The 26,057-nt window shown below is 35.4% G+C and overlaps 4 protein-coding genes across 6 annotated transcripts in view; 2 read left to right on the top strand and 2 right to left on the bottom strand.

Moving 5' to 3' along the window:
* Positions 1-7,831, top strand: part of LOC107725740 (proline-serine-threonine phosphatase-interacting protein 1-like) — an 11,108-nt gene extending 3,277 nt beyond the window's left edge. The window contains exons 7-15 of the mRNA XM_016535121.1: positions 1,281-1,385; positions 2,611-2,656; positions 2,846-2,925; positions 3,360-3,458; positions 4,979-5,075; positions 5,190-5,277; positions 5,590-5,672; positions 6,486-6,598; positions 6,929-7,831. Of these exons, the coding sequence (XP_016390607.1) occupies positions 1,281-1,385; positions 2,611-2,656; positions 2,846-2,925; positions 3,360-3,458; positions 4,979-5,075; positions 5,190-5,277; positions 5,590-5,672; positions 6,486-6,598; positions 6,929-7,060 (843 nt within the window). The 3' untranslated portion in view covers positions 7,061-7,831. The remainder of the gene's footprint in view (positions 1-1,280; positions 1,386-2,610; positions 2,657-2,845; positions 2,926-3,359; positions 3,459-4,978; positions 5,076-5,189; positions 5,278-5,589; positions 5,673-6,485; positions 6,599-6,928) is intronic.
* A 2,817-nt stretch (positions 7,832-10,648) lies between these two features.
* On the bottom strand, positions 10,649-17,186 carry tspan3a (tetraspanin 3a). 2 transcript variants are annotated; one of them, XM_016535115.1, is made up of 7 exons: positions 17,002-17,186; positions 14,841-15,032; positions 14,483-14,557; positions 13,457-13,558; positions 13,213-13,365; positions 13,057-13,140; positions 10,649-11,039 (listed from the first exon to the last, which is right to left on the bottom strand). In XM_016535115.1, exons 1-7 carry the CDS (start codon positions 17,065-17,067, stop codon positions 10,947-10,949), a joined length of 765 nt encoding a protein of 254 aa, XP_016390601.1. In that variant the 5' UTR covers positions 17,068-17,186; the 3' UTR covers positions 10,649-10,946. The 2 variants fall into 2 exon arrangements, with proteins under 2 accessions (XP_016390601.1, XP_016390602.1); XM_016535116.1 differs by lacking the exon at positions 13,057-13,140.
* A 1,637-nt stretch (positions 17,187-18,823) lies between these two features.
* ch25hl1.2 (cholesterol 25-hydroxylase like 1, tandem duplicate 2) lies at positions 18,824-19,759 on the bottom strand. The gene has a single exon (XM_016535128.1). The coding sequence runs from the start codon at positions 19,695-19,697 to the stop codon at positions 18,867-18,869; it is 831 nt and encodes a 276-aa protein (XP_016390614.1). The 5' UTR covers positions 19,698-19,759; the 3' UTR covers positions 18,824-18,866.
* Positions 19,760-20,491: 732 nt separating this feature from the next.
* The window catches only part of LOC107725742 (uncharacterized protein C18H10.09), a 16,919-nt gene continuing 11,353 nt past the window's right edge, over positions 20,492-26,057 (top strand). Inside the window, exons 1-6 of one of the 2 annotated variants that reach the window (XM_016535125.1) lie at positions 20,492-21,381; positions 22,854-23,561; positions 24,694-24,753; positions 24,835-24,887; positions 24,972-25,116; positions 25,257-25,621. In XM_016535125.1, coding sequence (XP_016390611.1) covers positions 21,352-21,381; positions 22,854-23,561; positions 24,694-24,753; positions 24,835-24,887; positions 24,972-25,116; positions 25,257-25,621 — 1,361 coding nt within the window. In that variant the 5' untranslated portion in view covers positions 20,492-21,351. Of the gene's footprint in view, positions 21,382-21,812; positions 21,868-22,853; positions 23,562-24,693; positions 24,754-24,834; positions 24,888-24,971; positions 25,117-25,256; positions 25,622-26,057 lie in introns of those variants that run through there. The other variant, XM_016535126.1, reaches the window with a different exon arrangement.

The raw sequence follows: 26,057 nt of genomic DNA, 5'->3' as shown, positions 1-26,057 counted from the left end.
AATTTTCATTTTTGGGTGAACTAACCCTTTAAGTAAAGATCATGTTCCATGAAGATCTTTTGTAAATTTCGTACCGTATATATATCAAAACTTCCCAGCAGGCACCGGACGTCTATGTAACGTCAGGTTGGCGTTGGACATGACGTCAGACAGACGTTTTATGAAGCGACGAGAATACTTTTTGTGCGCAAAAACAAAACAAAAATAACTTTTGACTTTATTCAACAACCTCTTCTCTCGTACCGTATATATATCAAAACTTCCCAGCAGGCACCGGACGTCTATGTAACGTCAGGTTGGCGTTGGACATGACGTCAGACAGACGTTGCATTTTGGTTGAAAATGAAAATCGGGTTGACGTCAGTATTTGACGTCAATTTGACATCGACTTAACATTGGATTTTGGTTACGCAACCTAAAAACAACTAAATATCAACGTCAGCTGACGTCGGTATTGGACATAAATTTAACATCCTGACGTCGCAACCGAAATTTAACCAAATGTCAACATCTTATGACGTTGTGTGCCTGCTGGGTTAATTTTTGATAAGCAATATGCATTGCTAAGAACTTCATTTGGACAACATTAAAGGCGATTTTCTCAATATTTTGATTTTTTTTGCACCCTCAGATTCCAGATTTTCATATAGTTGTATCTCTGCCAAATGTTGTCCTATCCTAACAAACCATACATCAATGGAAAGCTTATTTATTCAGAGAAACAATAGCAAAGTTGAAAAAATTAAACCCCAGCAAAATGTATGTATAAATAATTTTGTATGCTTAATTCTGTCTTAAAGAGAGTCAACTGAATGCTACAATCTTCTAGTTAGCAATACTGGAAAATTTATGTCATATCTGATCACATAAATAGTTAGCTGTAGAAGGAGACCAGCTAGATGAATTACATATACTGTAGTAAAGTTTCGTTTTCCATCAGCTTGTTGTATGTCTTGTTCTTCTGTTGCTTTGTAGTGGATGGATGTATATTTACATTAAGGTATCGATTCATTTATTAATGCATTGAATATGTGCATGTTTGAGTGAGTGAAACCAGTTGGGTCAAAAAGTAACAATTTTCAGGTAGATTTCGAAAGTCTACTCACACTTTTTCATGAGATAAGAGAGTGTAGATTGAGGTTAGAATCAAGTTTAAAGATAAGGGGAAGTTTCCTGCTTATTAATTGAAATTAGATTAAATAGTGTTTAGTCAATTTGGCCATCATTCAAGTCTAGGTGAGCAGTGGTTTAATAACCCTGTATCTTCCTGCTTTTCCCAGTCTAAAAGGACGTATGAGCAGAGGTGTAAAGAGGCTGATGAAGCTGAACTGGCTGCTGAGAAGCTCAACAGTACATCCACTGTCACCCCCAAACAATCTGAAAAGGTAAATTATGGGTCATTATGGGCAGAATTTGTGTGGTTGTCAAATATTACAACATACGCTAGCGTTCAGTTTGGGGTCAGTAAGATTATTTATTTATTTATTGGCAAAAATAAATACTTTTATTCAGCAAGGATGCATTAAATTGATCAAATGTGACCATAAAGACATAATGTAACAAAAAAAAAATCTGTATTTCAAATAAATATAGAAAAGAGCTGTTTTGCTCTTTTGAACTTTCTATAATAATCAAAGAATACTGAAAAACAGTATCACGGTTTCCACAAAAATAATAAGCAGCGCAACTGTTATTAAACTTTATAATAACAAGAAATGTTGATCAGCGAATCAGCATATAAGAATGACGATTTTCAGTAATGACTGCTGAAAATGTAGCTTTGCCATCACAGGAATAAACTGTAAATATCAAAAAAGAAAACAGTTACTTAAAATTGAAATAATATTTTACAATATTACTGTCTTGACTATATTTTTGATGAAATAAATGCAGCCTTGGTGAACGTAAGAGACATCTTTCAAAAATATTTTGACCCCAAACTTTTGAACAATAGTATGATTTTACTTAATTTATGAATTGTTTTACATTTGAAATAAATGTTGGTAAAAATGCGAGTGATATTGTTTGATGCCATTTCTTTTTTAATTAAACTGGGGTCATTCTGTGTCAACTCAACCAGACATGCCTAGCTAAAAATGTTGATTTTAATTTGGAAGAAATACATAAATAAAGAAGAAAGCCAAGATATTAAATGTCATGGATGAATAATCCACCGGTTTGTAGAGGGTGGTCAAAATGACCATTTTCACCTGAGATTCAGAGCCAAATTATGGGGAGTAGAAATAACGTTAAGTGTCAGCTCTGGAAGTGAACCATATAGGGCCTTAAAAATTAAGATATCAAAAGGAAAGTTTGATAACAACCAAAATCTAAAAGGATATTAGGATATCTCTAATATTTTGCAGGCATGCAGACTTTGGAAAAAATGAAAAAGTATTTGTGTGTGTGTATATACTGTATATATATATATATATATATTTTTTTTTTTTTATTAAAAAGTACTTTTTTTCTGTATTTGAACTGGCATGTAATGCAACAAAGATGGCTAAAGTCAACTGATTTTGCTAAGAGACCTACCAATCTCTTTGTAAAAATAAAATGATGATGCTAACTTTGATGAAATCTATTTTGTGCTCTATGCCATAACAGACACAAAACAAAGCAAAACAGTGCAGGGACGCAGTAACAGATGCAGGTGAGAATAAAAATATGCTTTGTTTTCACACATAGCAGCGTCTGGTTGCAATGCAAAAATTAGCAATCAGTACATCCGAGCCCAAAAAAAACAAAACTGTGATTCAAGTAATGTTTAACATGCACAATTCAAATAGTTCCAAACAAGACATTAAATGCTACAAGGCTCATGCTTGTTCCTGATTCACAGAGAAACAGTACATGTCAAACATAGAGCAGCTGGATAAGATTTGTCAGGAATGGGAGACCACGCACGAGTGCACGTGTGAGGTATAAAAACACACTCGCCTATCTGTTTGCAGGCCTTCGGAAATAGCTCTATCTCTCTGCTGAAGCTGTGAACCACATAGAACACACTAAAAATGAACTTCCCTTTTTCTCTCTGTTTTACCCATATGTACCACAAACACTACTCAACTCAACTGCAAAAGAGACTGTTTTTGGTTTATTTAACAAGTACATGCATAACGTCAATTCTGATCCTCCTATGTGTCACTAACAGTTTGACAATTTACCATTTACTGTATTTAATACCTTGTATGGTGAGTTAGCTCAGCCTGTGTCATCCTACTGATTTCCTTCTGCGTCTGTCCACTGCATAAGCATTATTAATAATAAGCTGGCTGATTCATGGGCCTTCACATTACGAGCACGCAGATGTATTTATAGCATGATGTTGAGCTGAATTCTGTGAATTCCTCCAGGTTTTCCAGCAGCAGGAAGATGATCGCATTAACATTTTGAGAAATGCTATTTGGGTCCATTGTAACCACTTTTCCATGCAATGCGTCAAAGATGATGAGGTCAGTATTACTTAATGAAGTTTTTTATAGATCACATTGATGATAGTTGCAGCGGATAACATTAAGATTACATACATACGGTGGAAATATGGACATGTTTAAAGATAGAACCATTGTATTTCATGCAGTGGTCAGTTTTAAGATTTTGATTTTGCTTTCTTAACATGTCTTCTTTCAGACTAGTGGGGGAAAAAACGTCCAAAATTCATATTTAAGTGTTTATTTTGTGACCTGTAATCTATCAGCGTCTTTAGTAGGGATGTAATAAAAGGACACATTTAATTTATAATTTGTCTTAAATCTCATTTTGTTAAAAAAATAATAATAATCGTGAATCGAATCGAATCGTGAGTTGAGTGAATCGTTACAACCCTAGTCTTTAGATTTCAATTTACAAAATATATTTATAAAGGCTGTTTGCTGAAAATGAGGCTTTTTTTTCATGCCACTCTAATGGCAGAAATGAGTAGCACTTACATACTATACACTAAACTTTCCAGTTTTATATATTTTAGTATAAGATAACACTGATTTTTATATACTAAAATCAGGGTTATCTTAACTAAAACTGAAACTGAATTTAAAATGAAAATGAATACCATTAGAACACATTTCCATTATTTGAAATAAAATAAACGTCATCTTAAAATAAAATATTAAATCCTTTTATTTCAGCTAGCTGCAGAGGCAGCATTTCTTATTTTAATTTAGTGTAACTTAATGGACTAAAATAACTAAAAGTAAACCTAAAATAAAAATGTCTAAAAACTATATAGACATATACAGTATATTGTATGTGTATATATAACAATCAACAAAATGACTAAAACTTCCAACTGAAAATGAAAACAGAATATAAAAAAATTCATATTTTTTCATATAAAATAAAAACTCAAAATACAAATAAACTATAATAGTATACTATAATATAATATTTAACTATGATAGTACCAGTGATACTTAAATTACACTGAAGTTTGTTCATTTATAATCATCCTGGTTTATAAAAAACATATTCCTAAAAAGATGATAAAATGCATTTTTTAAATTCAAAATAGTCAAATAAAAACCTTTAACTTTAATACAGTATGTCAACAAGAATTGTGTACCTGTTCTGGAAATTTATGCAAATTAGTGTACATTATAATAATGCATCATATGCATATTTAAACAGCATTTTTAGAAAAGTTGTAATGCAAATTAATTTTCTTAATGTAATCACAAGTATGATGATATCGGATATTTTTCTCTATTCACCTGTTGCGTCTTGACTTAAAATGACATCAAATAAGTGGGATGTATTATTCTTGATATTAATTATATGAATGTAAGCAAACTTGTGTCATTGCTCCTGTGAGCTTCGCTTGAAACTTTGATGTTCTGTGGAAAACTATCAGGTTTTACACAAATGCTATCTTTAATGCAATTACATTTTGGTATTAAATGCTAAAAACTCGTGGTCTCTAACTGTGAAATAAAGCACTGGCCATATTGTCAAATTACTGGTCATTTTTATGCAGTGTTATGAGGAGGTGAGGAAAGTGCTAGAAATGTGTGACATCACGGAAGACATCAACACTTTCATCAAGACGAAAAGCACTGGCACCACTCGTGCAGGTCAGTGCATTTCTATATTGTTTCCATTGGGTTTTTATATTAAACCTGGCCAGTAATCACAAATCGTGATTGTTGTGTCTTTGCTTAATTCAATTTATCTGTCTGTGTCTGTAGTGCCCATTGTGTTTGAAAACTATTATGATAGACAACCAACAACGGACAGCAATGGCATCGCACGCTTTGGAGGAGGCGTGATGAAGAGGTGTGTTTTCCACTGCTGGGTCTGTATGTTCATGTGTATTTGCCATGCTGACAAGACAGAAAACAATGGAAAATGTAAGCCATACTGCTGTTTAGCAGAAGCTGGTTTTAACATGCTTTCTATCAGAAATACTGGTTCATTAGTCTTAAAGGTGTTAGCAGATATATCACACAAAAAGACGTGCAGGCCGAGCTGTGATACTGAACTGGTGAATTTGTGACTTCATATTAAATGTTTAAAATTTCTTCAGTCTTTTAATGTGCTGGTTTTTCCTCCCGTTTTATGCAATCTTTTTTTTTTTCTTTTTGAAAGGTTTTCAAATCTCTTGCAAGGCAACTGTGCTGTTGGCTCTAGGACTAATAATGAATGTGTTCAGCCATCAGCACCTCCATCAGGTACCTATTACAATAACATAATGACAATTTTCGGCAGCATCTTTCGTTCTTCTATTTTTACCACCACCAGAGGGCACTTCAGCCCACTGTTTAATTTCATTAATTGTATTTGTTTTTTTCTTACTTTTTATTTTCCAAATATTTTCCCTAGTGTAACCACTTAAAAAATTTTTTTTGAGTACTAGTGTTATTTTAGCATTATTTATATACTATTATAGTATTTATTAATATCATGAATTATCTTTTTTCCCCAAATATTTTCCCTAGTGTAACCACTTGAAAAATGTATTTGAGTACTAGTGTTATTTAGCATTATTTATATACTATTATAGTATTTATTAATATTATGAATTAGCTTTGATTTTTGTTTTCTGTAATGTTTGTATTAGTAGTGTTTACATTACAACTCTTTACAATAAGCTCCCTTTAGATAATGTTAAAATTAACAAAGAGCAATTCATTTGTTACCATATTTATTAATCTTAATAAAAATACTGTTTATTGTTAGTTTATGTCAGCTCAGGTCCAGTATTAACAGATACAACTTTTGTTTTTAAATAATGAATTAGTAAACATTGAAAATATTATTAAGATTAATAAATGCGTGAGAATAATTTTTTGTAAAGTGTTACCAAGTATTTCTATTTAGCTTTATTTTTATTTCAGTTTTAGGCGTTTTAGTACATAAACGTATTTTATTTCAGTTAATTGCCTTGGGCAACTTTTCTCATTTTTATTTACACTTTTTGAAGTTTAGTTTAATGTATATTTTACAGTATATGTATTATATAATTGATCTGTTTTTTTTTCCAGCGGACATCTCAGATGGAGTGTATGCCTCCATTCCTGGATTTCCAAAAGCAACTTCAGACAGTGTTGGCTCTCAAAGCGGCACATACCAGGCTCAGTATGACTATGTCGCTCAGGTACAATAGTCTGATTAAATGAAAAAAAAAAAAAAAACAAGATGGAAATGATTATAACTTTACAGGAGAATACTAAGAATATGCATTCACTATAGATAACTTTAAAGAGGCGCATACAGAATATTTTAAAGGCCAAATTTAGTCATCCCTTTAGAACTCTATATTTTCGAGAAAATTTGCCACTGCAGTGTAAGTCAGTATTAACATTTCAATGTTTCTTCAAAAATGCCAATTTGGTATTTACCGTGGCTCTTGCCTAAGTACAGAAAACGGTTCATATCATTTTTGGGATGTTTAATGCAGTCTGATGAGAGACTGTTGTGTGTGCAGGGCGCTGATGAGCTCTCCATCTCTGTGGGGGAAGTGCTGCTCGTGGTGGAACAGGGAGGAGACGGCTGGTGGATGGTGGAGAGGGACGGCCAGACTGGGCTGGTGCCAGGCTCCTATTTAGCCAAGATATGAATCAAGAGTCTAGCGCACACTGGAAAGGCTCTCCATGTCCTTAAACGCCCTCGAATAGCAGAGTTATTAAGGGCACTCCCTATATAAGTGTCTCAGAGGAGGATTTCTGTTTGCTAAATGCATTTAAGCAGTAGCACATCCGTACTGAAAATCTGTATGGAACATAGAAACGGATTAATATGTATATTAAAAACTGATAATTATACGTGACTATCATTATTGTCGAGATAGAGATTTATATTTATTATAAAAATTATTTATTGTGAATGAAAAACATAAGCATGTACAACACAATGAGTAGCCACTACAGACTTGCCGTGATTTAGTTCATGCGAAGACGATGACAATGTAGATATTTAAACAGAATTCAAAATTTCATCTGTTTACTTTTTGGAAAGTTAATCAATGAAACAAAAGTGAGGTCATCTACAATTTTAAATTATCATCATCTATATCATCTATAATAGAGCTCTAGGTTCAGCATTTTGCATTTATCACTTGGACTGCATAAAATAAAAGCTGTGTAATGATCATTGCATCATGTTGGCGTTGACTGAATGTAAGTTGGGTAATGGTTTGAACACTGTGGCTGTAATACTTTTTGACTCAGGTGGTTGGTTGAGAGAAACTAACCTGGGACAAACATTTTAAAGTTTAAACAGAACGATCGGCTTTGTCTTGTCCTCACGTATCAAGTTTCCAAAAGGCCAAGGGAACAATTCACAAACTTTTTCAAATATTTCTCAGTCACGGTATTCAACTTACCATATGTGACCCTGGACCACAAAACCAGTCTTAAGTCGCTGGGGTATATTTGTAGCAATAGCCAAAAATACATTGTATGGGTCAAAATTATAGATTTTTCTTTTATGCCAAAAATCATTAGGATATTAAGTAAAGATCATGTTCCATGAAGATATTTTGTAAATTTCCTACCGTAAATATATCAAAACTTCATTTTTGATTAGTAATATGCATTGATAAGAACTTCATTTGGACAACTTTAAAGGCGATTTTCTCAATATTTAGATTTTTTTTTTGCACCCTCAAGATTCCAGATTTTCAAATAGTTGTATCTCGACCAAATATTGTCCTAACAAACCATACATCAATGGAAAGCTGATTTATTATATGATGAAAAATTGACACTTAAGACTGGTTTTGTGATCCAGGGTCACATATTTGATTGATCATAAATGTTTAGAAATCACTGTCAATTACGGTCTGCAACATATTAAGAAATTAGGAAGCTTAAATACACTACAGTGCAATAGTTTGGAGTTCATACAATTTTTTTATTGAAGTCTTTTTTGCTCACTAAAGTAGCACTTTATCACTTATTTGATCAAAGTTACAGAAAAAAAAAACAGTAATATTCTGAAATATTATTACAATTTAAAATAAGTATTCTAATTGTTTTGAAATAAAACTATTAAAATCATTTTCTGTTCTAAAACATTTTAAAATGTGTTTTATGTATTTCATTTTTTATTTTTTTCTTCTCTGAATTTTTTTTTTTTGCAATTGCTGTTTCACAGTTTAGTTTATAAACTCAGAATTGAGATTTAAAAGAATAGCTCACCCAAAAACATTGACCCTCATGTCGTTCCAAACCTGTACAAGTTTCTTTCTTATGTTGAACACAAAAGAAGATATTTTGAAGAATTCTGAAGAACCAAACAGTTGTTGGTCCCCATTGACTTCCATATAGGGAAAGAAATACTATGGAAGTCGATGGGGACCATCAACTGTTTGATTACCAGCATTCTTCAAAATATCTTCTTTTATGTTCAACATAAGAACAGGTTTGGAACGACATGAGGGTGAGTAAATGAAGACAACATTTTTGGGTGAGCTATCCCTTTAATATGCAATTGCGAGTTGGTAGCATAGTAATCATAGTACTTTCTATACAAGCATTTTTTTCAGCACGTAAATCAGTCAGTAAACCAACACCCTGCTAATTCTTTATCAGGTATCTGGTTAAAAGGTTTCACATTGCTCTTTTGCACAGATCGTGTTTCAGCACTGTCAGGTCCTTCTCAGTTATAGTAAGTATACCGATAGAGGGGAACCCCACATGACAGGCTCATTAATTGCATTTCAACTTTCTACTATTAATAACCTGCCATTAGAGCTTGCAGATGTTGTGCTGTTATTAATGGATCCAAGAACACAGCGATCAAACCTCCCCCTCTAGATAATGTGTGATGATATGTTACTTCGCATGACCAACACAGCAAGCAGATGGGACACATCCCCCTCCCTGGGAAAGGACTGAACTTTAACCCTGTTCTATGCTATCAAGTGTTTAAGCCGCCTGACTGAAGAAAGACCCCAGACAAGGCATCTTTGACATCTTTTGAGTGCCTTGTGCATATGGAATTGCTCATTCAGTCAAGAATGATATAGTTGTGCTCCAGTTTGTTACATTACAGAGTACAAATGACAAGTACAAGATGACTGTTGTTCAGAAGCACTTCTTTCTTTAGCTTTTAACAACAATTACGGGGTGTACTGTGATTAATGGGCATTTTAGTGTATAAAGTCTACCATAATTTAAGGTGATTTTTTCAAAAGGTTTTTTTTTTTTCTTTTAAGAAATTAATATTTTTTATTTTGCACGGATGAACTCAACTGATCGAAAATGACAGTAAAGACTTTTTTTTGAATAAATGCTGTTCTTTTGAACTTTTTGTTCATCTTTCTATTCAAAAAAATGTATCTTGGTTTCCACAAAAATAAAGCAGCACAACGGTTTTCTTGGACTGGACTAATGACTGCTAAATGGTGGATCTTTATCAACACAGTAATAAATAATAAATAAAACATTCAAATAGGAAACAGTTACTTTAAACTGTATTTAAAAATTATTAAACATTTTTACATAATATAATTTTTAATTTTGCAGCCATGGCATAAAAGCCAATATCTTATTCAAATCAAAGAAATGAAACAACAGGTGTCAACTTATGAAACATTTATTTAAAGATCGAAATTACAAGCTTATTTCACAATTTTTTCTCCCTATGTATACATTCCTTAAAATAATACACTGCTGACCCCGTTTGACATACCTACATGTTATCCAAACTAACTTTAAACTCTATATATTACTAGACTAGTAATGTTTACACTGTAAGCAATGGAAAAAGGAGGAAAAGAAGATAAGAGTTCAGTAAATGGTAGGTAGTGCATCTAGAGAGCATCCCCCAAACCTCTTAACGCTTTACATGTGAACCCCATTTTGAACATTTAGCTGTACGATTGGACTCACAATGCCAAGCAATCTTGTGTGGTCAATCCAGACCTGTCTCTCACACTGCCACTGTCCCTGAGCAGCGGACTGGTGATGGGTGACATCTGAGACAGCGCTACCACGAGTCGATCCTCTCGCATCAAAGCATTTCCCCATCCCAACCATTTACCATCTTGGTATTTGTAATGTATAACTAAACCGTACACATAGTGCAGACTAACAAATGAGGAAAGCATACATTCCACATATTATTCCATACGATATCTGCATCTTCCACTCCATATAATAGAGACAAGAAAGAGAAAATGTTAACTTTTATTGTGTTAAAGTCTTCTCAACGGGATTAAAAACTGGCTGTCTGCCATTTTGCAGTCTGGCCCGACGCCTTTGAGAGAAAAAACAAAGGTTTAAATTAAAACGCAGTCATTTTCAGCGTATAAATAAATAGTATGCGCTTTGTTACACCCATCACCAGTGCAATGTGTGAGCAAACCCTGTGTAAGGCGTGTAGAAAGAGACATAAATTAGGGCATATCCAGTGTGCCACCTCACACCGACAGAACCCTGAGCCCAGTGTGTGTGTGTTTGTGTGTGCATGAAAAGAGAGAGTCTGTCTGCTAGGTTTTTTCATGCATACGTCCCTCCAGTGATGAGAAGCTCGTAGGCCGGGTCTAGGTGTCTGCGACACAGCACCACACAAGCGCACAGCATTCCCAGCATCTAGAGGAAAAATAAAGATTGACTTAATTTATAACTCAGAGATATGAGATGAGAAACATCTGCACTGGTACATGGTAAGAATACATACTACAGTTCTGGTTGATAATGATAAATTGCTGATATCAAAATTCTACATTATTTCTGTTTAAATAAAGTAAACACTAAAAAGTAAAAGTGATTTTTGCCATCGCAACCTTAAAATAAATAGTATGAAGAATTGAGATTTGCTAAAGATTATATTGAATAGTGTAGTTAAATTATTAGAGTCAGATGGTTGGAAAAATTACATAAACATACACTACCTTTCAAACGTTTCTTTAAAAAAATGCTTTTAAATAGCAAGAATGCATTGAATTGATCAAAATTGACAGTATAGACATTTATACAAAAATCCTATTTCAAATAAATGCAGTTTTTTTTTTACTTTTATTAATCAAAGAATCCTGAAAAAAAAAAAAAAAAACTATAATGGTTTCCACAAAAGTATTAAGCATCACAACTGTTTTCAACATTGATAATAAGAAATGTTTTTTTTGAGCATGAAATCAGCATATTGGAATAATTTCTGAAGGATCATGTGATACTGAAGACTGGAGTAATGCTTCCTGAAAATTCAGATTTGCCATCACAGGAATAAATTACATTTTAAAATGTATTATAAAACTGAAAACATCTATATCAAATATTATTAAATAATGATATTTAACAATATCACTGTTTTATTTTATATTTAATCAAATAAATGCAGCCTTGGTGAGCATAAAAGTAAAAAAAAAAAAAAAAACAGATGATAAAAAAAGTGGACTGTGGCAGGAAATGCACGTATACAATAGCCGTTATTTCAAATTGCCTTTGTGACAACAGTCTACAAAAGAGTGAGGTGAACTTCTTCACACTGGCACTGACAAATTTAATCAGTAAATTCAGACAATGAAAGAAAAAAAAAATGAAAAGGTAAAACATCTGGTGTAATTTATGCAAGTTTGCCAAGAACAACCTAACCCACTGCCCCGGTTCTTGCTTGTTAATTCAGGCAGACTGAGTCAGTTGTGTAAGTCATGTGTAAGTCACGGGCATGTGCTGGGCTTGCCAAGACGCCGTCTTATTTGCCTTTACGCCCCAGAGGGTATTTGGAACAGTATGAATGTCAAAGTCTGTGATTCAGCAGCTACAGGGCAACAAAAGCACATAGTGACACTGCCCGAGTGCTGCAGTCCCAGAGCTCTGTCTGACGGGAACAAAAGAGACACACTGAAGCTGCTGGACAAGCTCTGCACTGTTGATTCATTATCTAAACCAGGGGTTTCCAAACTTTCTTGTCAGCTAAACCCCAGCCAACGTAAAAGATTTACTTAAAGTACCCCCTGAGAAGTTAATAGTTCAATAGTTTAACAACACATTCACATATTCATGGTTCTCTGATGTTGGTTAAAGCTTCCATGACATGTCAGTAAACCAAATATTTAATCTTTTTTTTTTTTTTTATTAAACGTTTTAGAAACCCAAACAAATTAAATACTGATTTATGTCTTAAACTCTCAACCTTTAAACATTCAAACCCTCAAGCTTTTATTTAGGTGGAATATTGATGAAATGCTGAAAACTTCTGTTTACAAAATTATTGTAAATTATGCAAATGTGTAAATAAATTAAATCTGGCACACATTCCCGAATGCATGTTAAATAGTGCACAGCATGCCAAGATGAAGTCGGCTGAATTTACTGTAAACCGAGAAGCAATGAGACATTGAATACACTGGATCATGAGCTGCTCATGTGAACACAGTGCCACGCTTCACTCTGAAACACCATAATAGCACTAAGCTATATCACAATTATCACACAGCACCAGCAATCATTTTTTCATCTATCCATCAACTCACAAACCCCCGAAACCTTGATTTATGCATTTTCATGACTAATAACACTGAAACTGCACTACATGAATTAAAAAGAAGAAGAAAAAAAAATTCAGCGGCACTCTGACACTAGAAATTAAAAAATCTGAACAGCATACCTGAATTGCAGCAAACGTCAGAACGGCCCAGATGACGTACATCATAATCTCTTTCAGTTTCTTCACAACCAGGGCTTCACATCCCTAAAATGATTCAACATTGATTCAAATGATTCTTCATCGGCTACAAGCGCACATTTCTCAAACGTCTCTCACCTCAGGGTAGAGGTCTCCGGGACGGGAGAGGGAGCCGGTGCAGTTGTTCACGTTGGGTTTGCAGCAGCTCAGTGGCACACTGTTGTTTCTCGACTCCTTAAACCAGCGCGTGTTCTTCCAGTCTGAGTAGTTGGTGATGCCACAGCAATGGAGCTTCAAAGACATTATGGTGATTTTATAATTAGGGTTGGGATATAACAATATAGCAATACAATAACATTCTGTACATCTCAACAAGTCTTACCTGTCTCTGCACATAGTCAATAGCGCGGCTGGGAGCATCCGTGTTGGTGCCGTTGTATTCATCATACACTTTCTGGATGGACTGATTGACCTCGTCTTCCACCTACAAACACATCCACCAGTGACACAAATTAGCATTCCATTAAGGGTCAATATTTGCCCCCATAAATTGATATCAAAGGGAATTGTTTTTCCTTTATCAGGGCAAAGTCAGATTCTTATATTTAAAAAAAGAAATTCAATTGCAATAATAAAATACTACAAAATGCTTTAATAATATTGTTTTTCTAAATAAAATTGAATATATAAGTCTAAAATGCTAAAAAATGAAATGATACTCTAAAAATGAACAGTAGGTGTTGGCAAGTGTTAATGAGCGAGTCATTCATTCAACCAATTCGTTCAAACAGCTGATTCATTCAAGAAACAAGATTTTTGCACTTTATGAATGGGTCATTGAATTGTTCCCTTGACTGATTTCTTTAAAATGTGGATTCATTCATTTGTTGCTCTGAGACATGCAACGGTTCTGCTGTAGCTTTCTTTGGAACTATTTTCGTTCACGAAATATATCAAAAACAATGTTGTGCGTCTAAAATGCAATTCACTTAATATTAACTTCTTGTGTGTTGAAATATAAAATCAATATCACATTTGCAATCGTGCTGATATTTAAAAAAAACAGCACTCCTGCTTGTCTAATATTGTTTAACTACATAATAATAGAACTCATAAAATGACACTTTTGGTTGATATTTTGAAATTTGAGGGGCATTTTTATTAATTTTGTCCTCCATTCATTTCTGACCCTGACATCCATTCTTTATGTAGAAGGAGACACATTTTTGTAGTCTATACAGCACTGTTATAAAACAGCTCAGTATAATACAAGGCAAGCATTACATTGTTCACCTTTGCACACAACTGAAAGAGCTCACAAAGTGAGAAGAGCTTTCACATAAAAACAAAAGAGATGCAGGCACTCCTATTTCTATAAATATTGACTTCCTTTCAATGCGGGACTCACCTTTGCTCTGTAAATATAGCCAAGAACCACCACAACCACCTCAGTCACAAACACCAGCATAAGAATGATGACAAACTGCAAAGAAGAGATGCAAGGAAATGTGGTTTTAGCAGGGCAAGATATATGAACAATGATAAACTATCCCTTTCAACTTGTTTATTATCAATGTTGAAAACAGCTGTGCTCCTTAACATTCTTGTGGAAACATCATACATTTTTTTCCCATTTGAAATCTTTTGTAACATTTTAAATGTCTTTACTGTCACTTTTGATTAATTTAATGCATCCTTGCTGGATAAAAGTATTCATTTAAGGAAAACACTGATAGCAAGTGCTGGAAATTGAACAGCTCACTAACCGTGGCAAGACCGCAGCGGCTCTCTCGAATAGTGGCGAAGCATCCAATGAGTCCAATAATGAACAACAGCGCTCCGACTGCGATGATGACAACGGCTGGGATCAGGGTGTACACATCCTCAAAGAAATGGTCATAGTCATCATACGTGATGAACACATAGGCTCCAACATAGCAGAGAATGCCAGCAGCGGCCTATAAGGAGATAACAGAGGGTTAGTTATATGAAAGCAGATATGATGTGATTTCATGCCAAGAGTTATGTTAGTCTCATTATGAGTTAGATGTGACCGGTTACTGGATTGATTTAATGCAGTCTTCGTCACAGAAAGGCAATCAAATCAGTCATTTAGGATAAAGGCAACTAAGGATAAGTATTTGGAACCAAACACAACTTCATGTCATATCCGTCAAGAACGACTAAGGATATGGAATGCTGACCAACGAGAAAACCATCAGCCAAAATTAAAGGTCAACACACAGAAATGTGGATAATTATCATCTTATAAGGAAACAAGTCAGGAATAAAAAGTGTTCTGGGTCTTCCATGGACCACCAGGCATTTTGGGAAAAACTAGTTTTAAAAGGTTTTAGTCTTCCCCACGTACAACTGCACCATAAAAACCCCTATGAATCGGTTTAGCACAGCTCTCAGGCTCTGACGTGATGAAGACAGATTTAATAAAGCAGCCTGATCCCTAAAAAAAAAGAACAGGATAGTGTCATACTACCTCTATCTGTCAAGTGGAGACTTTAAACTTCATCCAGTCCCAGATTAAAGAGATTAATCAAACAAACGCAGACAAGAAAATCCTGCTGATAGGTGGAGTAGTGTTTCTACAGATCCAACAGCTGAGGTTAGGTCTTAGACGTGAAACTTTGCCACCAATGCCCCAGTTCAGTTGAACCCAATGTGCAAACCCCATTTTGTTTTTAACATTGGCTGTGGAAGTGTTGCATATTTAAATTTAAATGTTTGAAATTTGAAAACAAGGGATAAATATATTTTTTTAAATAACAGTATATTGCTAATATATATACATACACACATAGTTTAGTGGCCATTCTGGCCAATATTACTGATTTTCAATTTTATTTAAATCCTACTCAAACAGACTTTTTTCCCCCTTTGGTAGATCCTCAAAGTGAATTTTTAATTATGTATTAAATATTTTATTTTATATTGTACAATATATCATTGTGAATGATGTCTACATTTACCTAAATACCTTAACTAAGAATTGACTTTATAGACTTTTATAGATATTTATTTTTAACATTAAAGGGTTTTAATCTTTATAACATCTATAACATCAAAATAATTATATTTAATTGATTTTATGAAATCAAATTATAATTACATACGATCCGCTTAATAAAATGAAAATACTTTTTTATTATTCTTATTTGCCTGAATATTATAGTCTTTTTACCAAATCTTTATTATTATTATTATTATTATTATTATTATTATTATTACAACTACTATTATAAACTTAAATGTACTGTATTAAAACAATATTACAGGGCTATTAAAAGGAAATCATTTGTAGAAAATCTAAAACATTTGTACAAATGTTTCAAATCTGATCCTATTGCAAAGTCATTGTGAACGGTTTTTTAAAAAAGGCCTTCTTTGTTGTTTTGTGTGATGATGGAATCCTTTGAGGAAACTGCTATTAGCCTTATCCTTCAAGACTCCTTCCAAATTATTACAGAGTTTCCAAACGGAATTGCCTAAGGAGGAATAGGTTTAACATGTCAAACAATACAACTAAACCTGCTCTGGGGCTAAGGAAAACAATGAGGGTGACTTGCCAATTCACGCACGCATATTCAAGGCTAAAAGACATATAAATAACACTAATCTTATACAGTCAATGTTTATTAGGCATTACAGTGATCAGTGTAGACTTATTAAGACTGCAGGAAATATGTAAACAAGCACTGCAATACACAGCAACGAGCAGTTTTTTTAAATAATGTAATATAAACACAATAGGCATATCAAATATAGCAAAATATGCAAGCATTTAGCAGGTTTTATAAACGTATTAGTGATTTAAAGGAGCGTGTGTAATAATGCAGCTGCTCGACACCTGACTGTGTCCATCTGACAACACTGACGCACTCCTAAATTCTGCCCCAAATGCCTCTAACTTACCCAAAATATCAGGTTCAGGAACACCAAAACGGTTTTAGACGACGTAATTCCACACTGACCCATCATTAAAAGATGGGAAAAAGCCGTTTAAATTGCAAATATTACAAACTGGCTGCGGATTATAAAATGGCTGTCTGTTTCCTGGCTGCCATACCACTGCTGTGTTTGAGTCTGATCCGGGAACAGCGCCACACAGCGGTCAGCTGACGAACTCTCATTGGCGCTGTCACAAAGCAGCGAAAAGCCTAGATTGTGACTGATCATTCGATTTTGATGTTTATGTAGGAAATAACGGAGACACAGAAATGTGATGACCTGATATTTTTAATAGACTTTTATTAGTAGCGCTGGCTTTAGCAAAGCATTAAGCATTACAAGTTTTGCACGCACCACTCACATTTTCTTCATAAAATACTAACTATACTTTATTTTGTATTTTTTTGTAACTGCAAAGAACGACATCTTTTTCTGCTATTCAAAACATCGACTTATTAAATATAGAAAGTAAAGGGTTACATGTTTTTATACAGTCTACGGGTTACATGCAAGATAGTTACACAATGGGATTTAACTAAGTAATCTCTTTACTGACACCTGCTGTTACATCATTGAATTGCACAATCACAATCAATCAGGTCAATGGTAAGCCCAACACATGGCTGAAGCTCATTAAAGACTGCAGGCAGGTTTTCAAGGTTAACTATTCCATGAAATAAACAACAAATGTTTAAATATTAAAACGTAGTCTTGAAAAACAACAGAGAGAATATTAACAACACAGAGATTCAAATCAGGATTTGAAATGAGAGGTAACTGCATTGCGATCTATTTTGAGTTCACACGCATATGCAAATCTGCTTTCCTTAAAAAAAAAAGAAAAAGAAAAAAAAACTTCCTCTTGTGAAAATTTGCTTTTGAGTTTACCATACTTGGTTGGTGTCTTTCTATATGTAGGAGGAACAAAAACTAATTAGAAATCTCTTAATTTACATATTTACCTTTCCACACCCGTTTTATAGCTTAAGAAAAAAAAAAATAATATATATATATATATATATACATATAATTTCAATATATTATGTATGCAATGATTTTGTCTCACATTTCATATTGTGCCAAACCGAAACAAATAAATCCACAATCACTTAAAAAAAAAAAATCTATTTTTTATAAATAAATAAACAATAAACGAATACTGTAGGATTTCCTTTGAAACTATTTTCATTAAGAAATTGCTAGTAAATTTCACAAATAATTACAAAGAAAGGGCAAGTAACATTGAATTAAACACGAAATTTTTAAGCAAAAAGACTGAAATGATATTTTCTTGTAAAACATGCTCCAATAAACTCTGAAAAATCCCTTACAGTGATAAATCATAAAAGGTCACAATATAAACAAGCTTTAAAAATATATGGATAATAGACTAAATTGATGTCAATAGTTTTTTTTTCTTGTGCATTTTAAATCTGTATAAATGTATCATATGTAAAACTAGTTTTTAAATACTAATACAGTATAATAAAGCTGATTAAAGTTGATAATCAACATGCTTTCTAAATGAATAAATAGACATAATGTTACCAGAAGATTTATCTCTGTAAAAGGTTCTCAACTCAAATACAATGGATGCAAGATTTGAGTTCTGTCATAATGTTAAAATGCTGGTTTAAAAAAAAACAGATTTTTACTCGTTTTTAATAATTTACTAATTATACCTGTGTTTATGATATGCAAATTAGCCTGTACTATAATCTCTATGCATCGTTTTCTTGTGAAAACTGAAGTTATAAGTTCTGCATTGTTTAAGCTCTGCCTGAAGCAACCAAACATGCAAATGTAATATTTTCACACATGCATGCTCATCACTGAGTTTTAGCAAAACTAAAATCAGCATGAGTGCCGAACAGTTTATCCCAGTGACTAAAATGAGGTGCAAAGTTAGTATTAGGTTTCTGATGGTGCACATCATGCTTGCTCGGACCTCCATAAACACCAAATGGGATCAGACGAGACATGGACCAAGGGAAATCATATCCGCAGTGGTCTTCCACCGATACATAGACGTGGACCACCATGAACATCCAGGTGGTGAGCAGATGACACCTCAGCAGAATGGGGTTGAGCGTGGTCCAGAAGCCCACCGTCACCAACTCCCATCCACCAAGGCACTGTGTGGCCAGAGCAAATGGGGCGGAGTAATTATGGTGGATAGCATGGAAAGTCACATACAGCCAGCGGATCTTATGATGCAAAAAGTGCCAGATAAAATACTGAAAGTCAAAAAGAAGAAGGTTTCCAGTCACCCCACCTGCAAGTTCAAGCAATGTAGGTGCTCGTTCAGGAAGGGGGACAGGAGGTCTCCACATCCACTGCGCTACTGCTGCAGGAAACACCAGAAGTACGTGATTATAAAGAGTAACTCCACTGCAGTGAAGGAGCATTGCAGTTGTGGGCATCTTGCCGGGCTGGATCTTGTACCGGTTAATAGCTGGCCACTTCTTTCCATTGATGTCGCAGACTAGGTAGGGTAGGCAAAGAACAAAATACGACGCTACGGTCAGAATCACAGGAAAGAGAGGAGACCGAAGAGTTTCAGAGTGGTTGAGTCGCACATAGTCCCACATAGGCTGCAAAGCTGAGTCTTTTGACTGGAAGGTCTCCCAAATTGTCTCAAACACCTGAACTAGTGTCATTTTCAGTAATTGATCGACTATATTTCTTTTAAAGCAAACAAATACAACTTAAAATAGTTTAGCTTTCTAAATCATCCTCTGTCCTGAATGTTTCATGTGGCTCAGGTGTTATAATGACTTTGTACTGAAATATTTATACCTTTATTCGGTTTCTTAATTATTTAGGTGTCTGAGGGGTGTATGTAGACATTACTTATACAGTGTAATACATATATTTATTTACATTCTAGGAATAAAAGGTGTGTTTAAGACAGTTTGGATGTGAATTTATTGTTTGTCCGAACATGCGCTGTTGTCTTTCCACTCCGTGACGCAAGAGGGCGTCGAAGACGTCTAAGTCAAACGATGGAAAAATAATCAGCAAATAGAATGGTGGTGATTAGCATAGCGGTATGTTTTTTTTTTTTTTCTTTTTTTTTTGTCTCCTTTCAAATCCCGCTTAAGAGGGCTGAGGGAGGACGGAGGAGCTGAACACGCAGCGCCGGATGAAGCTCTATGAAGACTCTAAGCGGGTACAAGAATCAAGGGTGTTTGTATGTGGGTTGGTAGGTTAATCAGGAGATTGTAGATAGAGTGTCAATGGTCCATTTGAGATATAGGTGGCGGTAATGCACTTATAAGTCTGCGATCCGCCGTAAAGCAACAAGAAGACGACGAAGAAGAAGCATAGCGGTATTGAATGGGCGTGGCTTTGGCCCATATGTTATCTCTAATTGGTCATGATTGGTCCAAATATGCAATTCTTTACTGTGTATTTTGAAATCAATGAATATTAAAATGTCTCACTGATATTACTCCGAAGTAAATTATTTAATTATGAGGCCAGGCAGGTGTAGCAATCGTGCCGTCTCTACACTCAGAGGAGGCGATGATGCTATTACAAGAAAAATAGCCGCTTTCTTCATCAGAGAGCTGCAGGCGCAACGAAATAGAGAGAATAGTACAGTTCACAAAGAAAAAGAAAGAAATGTGGACGGTCTCGCATCAGAGCCACACAGCAGCATTCGAGTGACAGCAGCCAGTCTGGTACAGAGGAGCATCCGCCCCCATTCAGCCACAAAACTGCTCCTGTAAAGCAAAAGAGAGCCAGGCGTTCCTGTCGCTACTTCCTGTATCGATTTTGTGCAGTGTAGGACCGCTTTTGGCATCCACAGGACCAGCCTCATAGCCCGAGAGAGAAACGCACCTTTTCCAGAACGATACCGAAGTATAGCGCTAATGGTGTCACGTGGTGCATGTTACTTTCCTCCGCGCTGGTCAGATTGGACCAATTACAGTGCGTCATGATTACATCGTAAAGCTTTTTAAAAAATAATTTAGTACGGGTAGCTTGAGCAGATTTTCATTTCTCTTTTTGGCATGTCAGATACCAGTTAATAGATTAAAACGATTACACTTTTTGGTGTAGAAATGTCTCCAGTAATGCAATAATCGTTTTAAGATTTGAACGCGGATGAATTAAGAATTAGACTTTGTGAGCCAGCAAAGCGCCTCCTGGAGGAAGTAAGCGTCTTGTATCATAACATATCTAACGAATGCCTCCCAATCTTAGAATATCGCTTGTTTATGCTAAACGTAAACGTACTGAGACAGAGCGACAGCAATAAGTACTGAAGAGTATACAGTGACTACAAGGTGTGTGCTATCCGATCTAATGGAGCCAGAAAGTGCGGATGTGGTGCAGGTTAGTGGCGAACGTCTGTTAGGTGACATCCACCACAAATATCCACCAGCAATTTTGATCAGTTTTAATTCAGAACAACATTGTCAGGTCCAGTCCACCTAAACGCCAACATAAGTAAACCAAACCAACATGGTAACGTATTTTAAACAGTTGAACTTTAGGTTTAGCAGGACTTCCTGTGCGTGTTAGAAATGCTCGATTCTTCAATGAATTGGGAGTCGAATCTTTTCAGTTTCAACAATCAGTTGGATATGGTTAATTTAAGATTATTTTATTTATAAAGCATAATTTAAAAACCAAGTTAAAAGCGTTAGTACGTATCAGAATGAGCATGAGTGATGAGAGAACTTAACTTGGGCTTCTTGAAATTCTGAATCAACTGAACCAGTTGCTTCGCAAAATGATTCACTGTTTCGAAATCATTCTCAGTCATCTCGAAACATCACAGACTGGCGGCACCTGCTGTTCAAAACAAAAAGTTTTGAGGTCAATTGATCTAATTTAGTGTCATTGGAAAATAGTGACGGACAAAATCTGTGGATTTTGAATTGAAATATATATATTAATATAGCTTTTTAAAATTTATACAATCATTTATACATTTTTTAAATGTTGAATTAGTTTTTTTTTATTAGTGTAGCGGTATAATTATATAATTACATGTAATTACATTGCTTAAATCACTTGACTTGGCTAGTGTAATACAGGGTTCGAACCACTGATCAAAACAAAAGATTCAAAAGTGTTGTGAAACTTCATGAAGCTGTGTTTCGAAAGCACCTCTCACTTATGTAATTACATATGGATTTATTAAGATGTGTTATGTTATGGTCAAATTAGCAAAAGTTTTTGGTCAGCAAAATGGACAGTTGTCTGTTGTTAAAAGAAGCACAGCTTGCACAGAAGTCACTTTCAAACCAGCAGTTTTCTGTGGGTCAACGCTGCAAATTTGCATGAACAAATTAACCTGATGTGACGCACCTGATGCACCTTTAGAGAGTTTTAAAAGCTATCTTTAATCTTTATTGTGAAGGTTTACTGAAACAAACTGTCTAAAAGACAGACTTTTAGTCAGTAGTAGTACATGCTTGTGACTGTGTTCAGTGTTCACTTTCAGATGTTATGTAATAGCATGTTTACAGGGAAACCCGTGGTATTTTATGGTACATGTAACAGTACTCATGTAAATCAGGTTTTAAGCTGATATTTTCAGCAGATTATTATAGTGACTCTATACACAAATACACTAGTGTTTTATTGTTGAACAGTTACAAAAAAATTGTGGGAACATAGTTTTAAGATTCAAGGGCCTCATTAATTTATTCACAGTTAGGATTTAAACACAAAAGACGACATTTTGGGTGAACTATCCCTTTAAAAAAACACTACATCAAACACTGAAACAGCATGTTGTTCATGTGAGAATGTTGTCATATAACAGACGTTTTCATGTTGTTTTATTTATTTCACAGTCATTGGGTCCTGGGGATGAACCAGCCTCTTCATCCGTGTCAACTGACACTGAAAATGTCAATTTAAGCCAAAATACTGAGATTAGCAGCAAGGACACTTCACAGAAGTCCGGTCAGGTGCAGCAACTGTGTCGCTTCTACTCTCAGGGCAAACGATGCTATTATGGGAAAAGGTGCCGCTTTCTTCATCAAAGAGCTGCGAGTGCACAGAAAGACGAAGAGAACGGTACAACTCTCAAAGAGAAAGAAGGAAATTTGGATGGTCACCCATCAGACCCACAGCAGCAGACGAGTGAAAACGGACAGTCTGGTACAGAGGAGCTTCCACCTCCATCCAGCCACAGAGCTGCTCCTGTGAAGCAAGAGAGAGCCAGACGACCCTGCCGCTACTTCCTGTCTGGGTTTTGTGCAATGGAGGACCGGTGTCGCTTCTTTCATCCACAACAATTTCCGCCCGTGGAGGACCAGCCTCACGGCCCGAAAGAGAGGAGCAGCTTCAGGCCTTCTGCTCCGACCACACGACCAGCTAAAAGTCAAGAGCAGATCAAACTGCCTGATCTCACTGATGAGGTCTGCAAGCAGCTGAGAGCCACCGAGATCGCTCAGCTCACAAAGAGATTTCCGAAAGACAAACTCATCGTGCAGGAGCGAGAAGATGGACAGCTGACCTACTACAGAGTCACAGTTCAAGCCACGGACCCTGACTGGGTAAATACTTATTGTATGGACCAGGGGTGTCCAAAACTCCAAAGCCCAAAACAGAACCCTGAGGGACACCAGTGGTAACTGTAGATGGTCTTGATCGAAATTTTTTAAATTTGAACAAGAGCAGTCTCTGTACTATGGGGGGGATGAAAGCCAGATTAAAATTGCTGAAACAATTTATTATTGGACAGATGATCGTGAACTTGAGTTGCAACACATTTTTCCAAGATTTTAGAAATAAATCGCAAATTAGAAGTTGGACTGTAATTTTCTATATTTGATGAATCAGCACCTGATTTTTTAGGTTATACAGGTAATAATAGCAGTTTTAAGAGAGGAAGGTTCAGAACCAAAAACAAGTGAAGAGTGAATAATTTGAGTAATTAATGGAGACAGAGATGGTTAGACAGGCTTAACTAAACTAGTAGGCAATGGGTCGTGCTATCAAGTGGTAGGTTTAGATTTCTGGATATGACACAATATTATCGCAGCAGTTGGTAAAGTGAGTAGTAAAAGTAGAGTGCAGGAATTACTTGATAATACGGTTAACAGCAGAGAGTCAGGTGGACGCAGGAAAAAAAATTCACCACAGAAAAGAGATCTAGAGTTCTTTTCGCTAGCTCAAATTATATTAGAATAATACTCTGATTTAGCTTTTGACAATGCATCTTTGTAATGTTGGATATAGTCAGCAAGCATTTCTTTATGTACAGTAAGCAGGGGTGCTGCTATGGTTTCCGGGCCCCCTGAACATTATTGACTCAAATTGAATTAAAATTAATATTTTAATTGATCAAATAAACTTAATTGTATCCAGCATGCCAGCAAAAGTTTGGAATAATTATGTTGTATTATACTAAATTATCTAATAAAGCTATACTGATGATGTCAATTATTAATTTTCTTTTACTTTGACTTTTGTACCATTTTACATACTATACGCAAAAGAGCTTCTTGTGCATTTTCATAATCAGCAGTTGCAAGCATGTTACTACATATATAAATATATAGATCACAGATAGATGACTTATAGTTATATGTACAGATACAATTTAATGCAAAGCACATCTAATTAAAAGTTTTGACATGAACTACAGTAGTTTCATAGACATCAATGTTTTTTTCTGTTTTGCAGCCATTTGATCTTAATGAAGTGGACATCATGGTCAGCTTTCCTGAGCGTTACCCTCAAGAGGTGTGCATGTTTGAAATGTTTCAGAATTTTGATGTTAAAACATATACTATATTTTTGCTAATGAAAGCTAACGTATCATAGGTTTTCACTGTGGATATCCCTGAAGACCAGGACTTACCATCAGTCATGGGGAGGTGAGAAGAACTGTTGCTGATTATACACATGCAAATGTGAACCGAAATCAGTAAGTGTATTTATTTTATGCTGTGTGAATGCAGATATGTGCAGAGGTCCTCAGAAGAATGGCTGAAGGCTAAACATGCCACTAATCAGCTGATGGGAAGAGTCGAGCTGCTCTTTAGGCCGTACTTGCGCTGGCTGGACCGTAGTATGGAGAAACTCTTCACTGAGGGAGCCAGGCAGGTGAGACTCGCATTTACCTGAGAATATAAATCAGCCAGTCAGATTAGAACTTGTCCAATCAGATTTGTGTAAAGTAGGTATCAGATGGTCAGTGAATGGACTAGATGTAGTATCAATTACTCTCCAATCTCTCTTCTCAGTTGAAGAAAGATGTTGACCTAGAGAGGGCTGGAATACAGTTTGTCCCCTATGAGCAAATCAAGGTCACCGTTTTTAAGAACACATCCAAGAAATCGTACACTCCTGAGCGTATAGTGTCGCTCACTGTGGCTTCAGGAGAGGAGGGGGAGGAAGAAGAGCTTGATGAAGCTGGAGTAGAGAATGAGGAGGAAGAGGGTGAGACTGCTTTTGGTAGTGATGGAGAAGAAGGCAGCCAGAAGGTGGAGAACATAAAAACAAGAGAGCGACGGAGAGGCACTGAAATCAAACTGCTGGGTCTGAAGCTGGGAGAACAAATAGCTACTGTGGCAGCTAAACAGATCTCAGTGTCCCTGAAGTGCAACAGGTGAATTTACTAAACTAAAAAATATTTCATTATGATTATTAATCAGAGATGGTTAATTACAATTCTGGTGTTTTTTATACCTGGTATTTACATCTTCAATGATCCTAGTAATGAAGACAGATTGCTGTTTTAAAGGGGTCATATGATGTTGCTAAAAAGAACATTATTTTGTGTATTTGGTGTAATGAAATGTGTTTATGCGGTTTAAGGTTCAAAAAACACATTATTTTTCACATTCTGTACATTATTGTTTCTCCTCTATGCCCCGCCTTTCTGAAACGCGTCGATTTTTACAAAGCTCATCGTTCTGAAAAGCGAGGTGTGCTGTGATTGGCTGGCTATCCAGTGTGTTGTGATTGACTGAATACCTCAAGCGTGGGATGGAAATGTTACGCCCCTTGCCATATTGTGATGGCGTGTCCCGGCCGGGCAGCGA

The sequence above is a fragment of the Sinocyclocheilus rhinocerous genome, unplaced genomic scaffold (assembly GCF_001515625.1).
Source record: "Sinocyclocheilus rhinocerous isolate Xijiao unplaced genomic scaffold, SAMN03320098_v1.1 scaffold426, whole genome shotgun sequence".
In the NCBI taxonomy this organism is placed as follows: domain Eukaryota; kingdom Metazoa; phylum Chordata; class Actinopteri; order Cypriniformes; family Cyprinidae; genus Sinocyclocheilus; species Sinocyclocheilus rhinocerous.
This window is presented reverse-complemented; position numbering and strand designations above follow the sequence as displayed.

Bases quoted from the DNA above. Each gene is read 5' to 3' on its own strand.
- ch25hl1.2 (XM_016535128.1), bottom strand. From the start codon at position 19,697: ATGACACTAGTTCAGGTGTTTGAGACAATTTGGGAGACCTTCCAGTCA.
- tspan3a (XM_016535115.1), bottom strand. From the start codon at position 17,067: ATGATGGGTCAGTGTGGAATTACGTCGTCTAAAACCGTTTTGGTGTTC. The intron at 15,033-17,001 runs GTAAGTTAGAGG...ATCTCCTTATAG, and splicing joins TCCTGAACCTGATATTTTGG to GCCGCTGCTGGCATTCTCTG. The intron at 13,559-14,482 runs GTGAGTCCCGCA...ATGTGTTTGTAG, and splicing joins GCTATATTTACAGAGCAAAG to GTGGAAGACGAGGTCAATCA.